A 9,945-nucleotide genomic window follows, 5' to 3' on the forward strand; every position below is an offset into this window, starting at 1 on the left:
TTATCAATACCGTGAAATTATGAATCACATTCTTTTGAAGCTATGGATCGCAGCAAGGGTCAGCATTGAACTTTGGCCATGTTAAAGGGTGATATTCAGACGTACAAGAAATCTTAACAGCATTTCATTTCTTTCAAATAGTATTACAAAAACAACGTTTCAACTTGATTTGAGATACGATTTAATAAACAAATATAGACGTCGATGTTTAAAATAAATATAAAAATACTTTCATTTTTATTAATAGTTATGTAATAAAATGCTTAATTCCTCCCTGCTTAAAAATTGCTTAAATGCTAAACGGCCATTAACCTGAATTTGATTAGCCAGCTGAACACGAACAATCACACACACACTTACGCAGGCGCGCGCGCACACACGCACGCACGCACACACACGCACGCACGCACGCACGCACGCACGCACGCACGCACGCACGCGCACGCGCACGCGCGCACACACACACGCACGCACGCACGCACGCACGCACGCACGCACGCACGCACGCGCACGCACGCACGCACACACACACACACACACACACACACACACACACATTGCTAAACCAAATTAATACAACAGATACCGTTTTATAACTTGAGACATAAAATAATCTAATCTACCCATATTGCATAATCAAAATATTAGTTATTTTACACCTAATTTCTGATGTGATCATATACTATCATGTGTTTTGTTTTTTTCTGTAAAATTCGGTGTAAAACACACAAACGCCACATACCATTATAAACAACAACACTACTGCATAAAAAGAGGTCAAAGTTCATGGTAGCAAATTTAGAGCGTTATTAGAGGAAACTCCATTGCTAAGCTGACACAGCTCACATATTGTCATTCCGTCCCGGTTGCTTGCCTTCCAGATATTAACATCCTGTCATTTGTAGTTTAGACTTGTAATAAAGTGCGACTTATATTTTCCCAACTTCCTCAAGCATTGTTTGAACTCGCGTAACTAGTGTAGAATACTGGTACAAAGATTTTGATCAAATTATACACCTTTAACACTCGTCGGAAAGGAATTTATGAGTATATCGAAAGAGTAACATCTTAGACAAGTCAACATATTTTGCTTAACATCGCACAGATAATTTCGTGGATTGTTAAAAATACAACGGATTGAAAAGGAGCAAACATGGATTTAAAGCAGATTCTTGGTTTTGTTGGCGTTGGATTAGCTGGATTAAATGTGCTATTTTGCGTTCTAGCACTCGCTCTTGACAGCTGGATAGATGAAGTATTTCTCGATGTAGGACTTTGGAAAGGCTGGACAGGGACTCCAGGTGAGAATAGATTTGAACCAAGTCGTCCTTATGCTTGTCTCATTTTGTTCTATATTATTAAACAATATTACAGTAGGCATTTGGCTGCAGGATTTGTCCGTGTGGTTTCAATTATATGCTTGTAGTGTGACTAAACCTTGAGATTCCTTCTTTGCCTTGGGAAATGTACAACTTTGAGACCTCTCTTTTGACGTTTTCTTTCATCGCTTCCATATATTCAAAAACATACGTATTTGCTGACTTATGTGTCTCTTGATGTCAGTACGTTTGCTAGTGCTGAGTATCAAATGAAATGATCGATTCGATATTTGTATCGATAAAAGATATCTGATATATCATGCGATATTTTTTCTAGGGTTAAAATTTGTAATAAATGATGATAACATAATGTGTTATCAACAGTTTGAACTTTTTATTTGCATTGTGTGATATAAGGCAACACAGGTGAACAAAAATTGAACATATGGTCACATCAGAGCCATTCAGGGCAATTGATTCGATTTAGATCATCTAGTATCCAACAGAGCCTATCTCGAAGCTTGCCGGAGATGGCCGAGTTGTAACGATTGTATTTGAATGATATTGTTAGAGGTAAAGGCCGTGTCGATGCGTACATTCAATTTATTTCAACCGGACGCGGTGAGATCCCATGTCATTGCAACTTGAAGAAGTGAGCTGTACGATCTAGAAATCAAGTCAAGCGATACAAATTCAACATTCTTATCCTACTTAATTGATATTAAAATCTAGAGTAATCGCAAAATGACTGTATTGACTTAGTTATATTGTTTGTCACAACTTTTAATAATTTAATACACACCATTTTAGGTTAAGTTGGACTTATTTTGTTAATGAATTTTAACCGATGAATAAGGCCAAAAAAATAATTGTTTGTTTAGGGTAACCTTCCCAAAATTTCTAGGTAGGGTAGGTAGGGATTTTTTTTTTTTCAAAATCTGTCGTAAGTTCAGAATGTTTTCTTGCACATGGCAGTCTTTCCTACATTACTGTCATTGCCTGACTTTGTTTTTATCATATAAACAATAATTCTGATTAAAATCTTCATTTATCCGCCCTTCGTAACTCTCTATTCGCTAACGAGTATCTTTTTTTGCTCAGAAACGGAATATATAGTTAGGGTCGGCGCATTTTTATAGGAAGGGTCGGGTTACCCGAAACAGACATATTTTTTTAGGCCTAAGGATTAAAAGTTCGAAAAACGGTTGCTGTTGATTTTTTAGATGCAATAGTGTTGTATTTTCAAGACTGTTTTGTATTAAGTTCTGAAGTTGACGAACACTATAAACTTTCATTTATAATTTTTATATACACGAACCTGTTGGCTGACGAAACCGCCAACACTACCGTACTATATGATTGATGAAAATGATACAAAATAAATAAATAAAACAAAAGTTGTTCAAGCTTTTATTTGATCAACATATTGATCGATACGCGAACGTTCGATACGATATATCAACCGAACGTCTTATACCAGAGTCGATTTGATACGAGAACCGTTACTCTGCCCTAACGTTTGCCATCGGAATGCCTTTACGTGTCTGTATCTTTATGACCATTTTGCATTTACAAACGTTTATTGAAAAAGGTCACTTTAAATGTATATTATGTGTATTCGTTGTCTGATAACGATGTTTGTCTAACTAATTTCAACATATAACTGCTAGTCATTTTCCTCAGCAGCAATACGCTAAATACAACATTGTAGCAAAACGTTGGAATATACACACTCAACATCTTTTAAGCTGCACTCTCACAGATTGGCTATTTTGACAACGTTTTTATTTTTTGTCATTGAACGAGCCAATTTATGCGAAAGTGCATGGAAACCAGTCATTTAAGACTGTTGACAAAAAATATGGATCGCATATATTTTACTTAAATTCAAAATTGATGTTTTATGCACTTTTCTGAAACCGTTATAAACGCTTTAAGCCATAAAACATTGATTTTTAAACGGAAATATGAATATCTGTGATCTGATATTTTGTCAGCAGTCTTTTATCACTGGTTTGCAGATATTTACGCAAAAAATGCTCATTCTTTGATAAAAATAAAAAAGGTGTAAAGACGGTATATCTGTGAGAGTGCAGCTTTAAGGTTAATATTTATTAGTTATTATTACACATTTTGCATATAAACCCGCATTAAACAATAACTCATAATAAGCTTAAAGGATGATAATTGTCTGTTATGAATCGTGAGCAAATGTTTAATTTAATTTAGTCCCTGAGTAAACTCATAATGCCTTGACTGAAGAACATGCTATATACGAGGGATGTGGTTAAATGGGGATAAACACTTTTTATACTGGCGTGTAAGTTGATCGTGGACCGTGAAAAAGAGGTATATGATAATGCCCTGATAAAAACCATCGATGTTGACAGCTTGCAATACTTTGTATTTTATGTGTTTTATGCAAAATTGCTTTATACGTATACGTTAAAAAGCTTAGTTAGATTAGTATACCACGCGTCAATTCATTAGCTATGTTTTTATAAGGCATACATAATGAAATACTTAAGAAGTCTTTCACAAACCTGTATGAATGAGGAAGTTCGTATTAAAATATATTTTTAAATGCATCATACGATAGCAGAGTCGAAACTGTTTACCTTTCGGCCAGGTTTTTGAAAAAGTTACATTTCGGCCGACATGTTTTTCTCGAGTTTGAGATTTTACGCTTCTACCCCAAATAAAATAAGCTCGATCGCTGTTTTTTTTTTAAATACGGTCAGTCGTTTTTCGTATAAACATTTAATTTATGTTCCGCACATGTTTAGGGCATTCCACAGCGCAAAAGTCGTTGTTTAGTTTTAAGGTTTAATATTTAGCAAACATATTAAATATATCAATTACAGCTATGTAGCTGTAATTAGAAGCGAATTCTACGAAGGAAGATTTCATCAGATTTATTAAATATGTTTTTAAGTCAAAATAGTGTGTTCAAGCAAGTCAACAACAGCAGCGCTCTCACTGATTTACCATTTTTACAACTTTTTTTATTTTGTCTATGAAAGAGCATTTTTTGTGTAAATATCTGCAAACCAATGATATAAGATTGCTGACTAAAAATCATATCGCAGACTTTCATATTTCCGTTCGAAAATTAATGTTTTATGGCTGAAACCGTTTAAGAAAAATGCAAAAAAAAAAATCAATTTTTGAACTTAAGTATAAAATTCTGCGATATTATTTTTGTCAGCAGTCTCTTATTCAACTGATTTCCATAGATTTTCGCAAAAATTGGCTCGTTCCAAGACAAAAAATAAAAAAAGTTGTCAAAACGTTCAATCTGTGAGAGTGCAGCTTTAAGAAGGACATTTTTGTAACCAGGAAATAAATGTAATCCACTATTTTTCATTATTTTATTGAATATATTTTTTGCTTAAGATATCACCAAGAACTCACAATACGTTGTTGATGAGGTAGTCTGAGTCATTTGACACAAAAACATTGTAATATTGTCGACAGACTTTTCCGAAAAAATCTGAGACAATCTTCTTTAATATTTTGTAAAATTTGGTGAACTCAATATTACCATAAAACATGTCGCAAAGGATGTCTGTTTTTCTCCATTAAAGATTGTTCCTCAAAACTAAATGATACATGAACCTTGAAAATTTTTAATCTTTGGCCTTCCGCACTCACTTTTGCACTGTGGAAGGCCCGTAAATGTTCAACGTCAGACACATACAACTGGATAAACGAATTACACAAAATATCCAGATATCATAGTGCTCATCCTTTGTGTATCGTGCCATGTACGTACAGTGCTTTTTTGTCATGAAATGCGGCAGTAGCTAGGCATTAACAACGACCATGTTAAGTGGCACAAAGATAAACACATACACGCGCACGTAAGCACGTACAAACACACGCACACACGCACGTACACACAGACACACGCACGCACGCACAAACACACGCACGCACGCACGCGCGCGCACACACACACACACACACACACACACACTCGCGCGCACTCACGCACGCATACACAGACACGCACGCATGCACGCACGCATATACAAACACGAAAAGAACATCACATTGCAACAATGACATACATCCATAAACATATTGAAACACTTGTAATCATAAATGCAGAGGTTAACGTCATCGATCAGTCAGCAAAATAGGAGTTGACTGGGGGTTCACCATACTTTCAATGTCATGTTTAAAAAGAAATTAATCCCTTGACATTTGCGTTTGGATGGAAACATTTTTTCAAGAGACGCTGAAAAAAATGTTTGCTAGTGAACTATGCTCACCCCCTGAAATCCAAACATGCATCAAATAATGATTTTACCCTTCTTCCAAACAAATATAACACACGTGTTCATGCGTTTTACTATTTGGCTTTCCCAATCCACATATGTATTGTTGACGAAACGCTTTAAGATGTTACAGAGCAATTGTTTATGTATAAAGTGAACTATATTATACATTCATAACTCGATGTAGACAAATTGTTATCTACTAGTATATCAAAGTGAATACTTAACACATATAAGTAATAAAGTACTGCTTATCTTAATTCTAAAGTAGTTTCGACTTAAAAAACACAGCTAAACAATATAGGTATAGTTCTATCATTATCATTACGTGTTTAACCATTTACAGACTGGCTGCATGCCACCCGAGCCATGGTGTTTCTGGGGCTGTTCTGTATGATAGGGGCCCTCGTGACAGCCATACTGTACGTCTTCGTCAAAAAGGATGACAAAATGTTCCTCTTCATTTCCATCGGCCTGTCAGGCATTGCAGGTACAAGGTTTTTTTTTTTTTTTTTTTTTTTTTTTATCTTTATGGAGAATGTTTAACCAGAAAACCAAACCTGTAGTCAGTGCTATAATCAAGCTTAGTCTTGATAAATGTAGCTGCTAAGCATTTTGCATTCTCATTTGAAATATATCTTTAAAAAGCCCTGTTGTTTTTCATTACACCTTTCGATTGTATTTGAAAAAGCGATCCATGTAAACTGTTATTTTCATGTTTTATTTGCTATTATTTCGACAGGCCTGTTCATGATGATTGGCTTCGCTATATTCGCTGACGAGACATCATATTTGCCCTATGACTACGGTGCCGGATTCGCACTGTGTGTGATTGGATGGCTCCTTGCTTGGGGTGTAGCCGGGCTTTTCGCCTTCATGTTTATTCTGTCCAGAGGAAGTTCTGCCCCCAGTTAGATAGCTTGTCATATTAACAAAAAGGTGAACGTATCTGTCAAAGGTGATCACTCACCCCTTACTTCAAACACAAAATATAACTGAAACTACATGAATAACCCTATTAAAAAACTTAGTATCATACACTAAACGAGATACAACCGCGTACAAAACATTACAGGTTGGCCACACATGCGTCGAAATATCTTCATTTACAAATTTTCACATTCGCCTAGTACTTTGTAAAGATGAAACTTGACGTTTTTATTGTATAACACACAAGGAATTATGACGTCATTGTTTGTTTCAATATTACACTTCGATCGGATTAGCGCGGCGTCATTTAACCAATGATATAAGACGTAACAAAAAATCAGCTATTCTTTTATACAAACGTATGTTGTCATGAAATTTGCTTGCGTTCCCCACTGCGTTCATACAGCATAAACGCACAAAAAATGCGATCAACCCTTAAATGTTTAGGTACCACCTAAGGGTTAGGGTAAGGGTTATGGTTAGGGCCAGTGATACAGTTAACTGGGGTGTCAACTATTTGATGGTTACATAACGTCACACTTGTCCCAACATTTATAAACAATTGCAAAAATAAAAGAATAAGCCTCATCGGGGATAGCAATGGAAAAAAATCATGAAAACTGATAAACCAACTACTCAGCGACAAGATACATGTCCATTTTTATAATTAAAAAGAATGCAGAATTATTGTTGATGATTCCTGACGCCATGCAAACAATGACATGTATTTAAAGTAAGGAGTGATGACCACTTTCAGATATATGTACCTATATTTGAGCAATGTATTGAACATATTGATGCATAGAGATGTTTTTATCTTATTTTGTACGCTCTGATTCTTCTTCAACTACTACTGTATGCCAAGTTGAAAGCCTTACATCATGACGCATCTTATGTCTTTAACATGTAATCTTTAATAAATTTAATTAATTATTGCTATAACATACTTTTTTCTCTTTAGGTATTTCACTAATTTTAATTAATTAGATCTGTATGAATCTCGTCCAGTCGTCTTTACATTATTTTCACTATTGAACCTTTATAGCCGGTGATCCGAATTCAAAGTTCGTATCTTTAAATAAAATATTGTTTTATATTGTGTATATGTATCAAAAACGTCATGCTTTGTGCTTATGGGCGCAAGTTTCACCAGTATTCAAACGCTTTTTTCATGAACATAATGCTTTAAAATTGCTAATAGTATATATGAATATATGTTTATATGACTTGTATACATATTTTAGAAATTATTATTTTAATAAATTTAAAACAACAACATTTGTTTGCACATTCCTTGTCTGTCCTTGCCATCATCTTGAAGGAATCACCACCGTGCAAAATTAGGATTAAAGGACAAATAAACCCACACTATTTAAAGTGACACTCTTATTCAACATAAAAACAAACCAATATATAACAAACATAAATTTAAACCTCAAACTACTTACTGACAGCACTATTGGAACATATTAATTACTAATAACAAGATTATGACCGTGTATTTACTAGTTGTATCCCTCATGAAAACCATTGGTTCATTATTCATACTATTTTGTATTAAAACACTTGTATTAATTGTGGTAATTCTATTTGAGAGTAAGAGTGCACCTTTAAAAAAAACAAAAACATTTTGTCGGTTTGAGTTTCAATCTTGTACAAGCATTACAAGCTGATGCCACATGCAACTAGTTTAAAAAGCCATGGGCAGCTTTCGGGATCTGCATCATTCATTCATTCATTCAAGTACCTGTGAAGCATTCTACATTAGTAAAGAAAGATGGATCAGCCCAGATTTAATTGAAGACAACCAGGATCGGTGAACGTCGAACTGGATCTATATATTTAGTACTATAAAATGTATCTCAAAGTTTTTCTCAGTTAAATGATGCGAAAAAAGCTGTATAGCTAATATGTCATCATCAGACGAAAATATGTGCATATGAGAATAAATTATGAGAATAGTTTATAACAAATGCTTGAAGGTATTATACATATGATCGCACATGGTATACATAAGTTCATTAATGTATACATATATTAGTTTACATAAAATAATAAAAAATGCATAAATACTATATTGAACACAAATACCATGCATTCAAATATCACCTTGAGGAGAGAGTGGTTACGCGTTGTGTTTTCATTAATTTCTGAACGTCATTGCCATTTCTAGCATTTTATAAATTACCATACTGAACTCGGTTTATTAGAACAATGGTGTTTTAATGGTCGTTTAGCTATACCATTACATCGTTAATTCATCATTTTGACATGTGTATGCAATTGGATGAACTCACAATTATAATATTGATATTGTTTTTAAATATGTCATAGGTATTTCTTACATTTTCGTCGGCGTAATGTAACCACATGGCAACTTTAAACTGTGACGACGTGCGAATACATTAAACATGAGAAAACAACTAGGACAAGTCTTGATTCAAAAACACTGCATAGCGTACTAAGGCCAACAATCTGTCCTAAAATTGACACTTATACTAAGTTCAGTTGTTCCCCCTTATGAAAATAAACTATAAAATATTATGTCTCAATTTTTGTTTACTTTCTCCTTTATTGTCATTAGTCAACTATTCGTTTGTTTATCATGAAGTGAAATCAGGCAGAAGGAAAATAATGACTAGCTTATAATAATAATAATAATAATAATAATAATAATAATAATAATAATAATAATAATAACTTTATTTAAAGAAGGTAACACATTAAGACATAGACATCATATTATAAACAAACATAACACACGACTTATTTACAATGTGGCCTTCTGAAAGAACATACACACACACACACACACACACACACACATACATGCTTAGAATGAAAACGCAAGCATAAATTTATGTTATTTCAAAAGGGTACGTATTAAAATGTTATACGAAAACATAAAGAAACATGAATATAATACATTAATTATAAGATCAATGCCGAACAATACATCAATTTGTACCTAAAGGTTAACAAATCGTATCATTAAAATTTATTAACTGAGTAAGTAGGACAGTCACACATGTATTTAACACCTTAATCGAGATATATATAATGTAAAAACAATAGTCATGGAATTATGCGTACAATTCTTACAACGGTTTTTGCAATTGATGATGTAAAAAGAACTTCTTGCAGCAGGCTTTAAATGTATTTTCCGTGTTCGATTTACGTATTCGTTCTGGTAAAGAGTTCCAAACTGTCCCGCTGTAGCATGCAAACGAGTGTTTCTTGTATTGAGTTTTATGTCGAATGTGGGCAATGTCTTGTCGCGTAGAAGATCGTAATCCATATCTTGTATTGTTTGATAACTTTATAATGTCTCTTATATAACTCGGTGTAAGATTGTTAATAGATTTATATACCATAACAGCCGTTTGATATTTGCAACGGTATTCAAATTGAAG

General features: G+C 34.0%; 1 protein-coding gene across 1 annotated transcript; it reads left to right on the forward strand.

Moving 5' to 3' along the window:
* Positions 1–868: 868 nt before the first annotated feature.
* LOC128234971 (uncharacterized) lies at positions 869–7,808 on the forward strand. The gene is made up of 3 exons (XM_052949630.1): positions 869–1,301; positions 5,949–6,092; positions 6,345–7,808. The coding sequence occupies exons 1-3, from the start codon at positions 1,154–1,156 to the stop codon at positions 6,515–6,517; spliced, it is 465 nt and encodes a 154-aa protein (XP_052805590.1). The 5' UTR covers positions 869–1,153; the 3' UTR covers positions 6,518–7,808.
* The last annotated feature ends 2,137 nt before the right edge of the window (positions 7,809–9,945 follow it).

This window comes from Mya arenaria, chromosome 5 (genome assembly GCF_026914265.1).
Source record: "Mya arenaria isolate MELC-2E11 chromosome 5, ASM2691426v1".
NCBI classification, from domain to species: Eukaryota; Metazoa; Mollusca; class Bivalvia; order Myida; family Myidae; genus Mya; species Mya arenaria.

Excerpts from the sequence above, each read along its gene's own strand:
- LOC128234971 (XM_052949630.1), top strand. The coding sequence starts at position 1,154 with ATGGATTTAAAGCAGATTCTTGGTTTTGTTGGCGTTGGATTAGCTGGA. Across the intron at positions 1,302-5,948 it reads AGGCTGGACAGGGACTCCAG|ACTGGCTGCATGCCACCCGA; the intron begins GTGAGAATAGAT and ends AACCATTTACAG. Across the intron at positions 6,093-6,344 it reads CGGCCTGTCAGGCATTGCAG|GCCTGTTCATGATGATTGGC; the intron begins GTACAAGGTTTT and ends TTATTTCGACAG.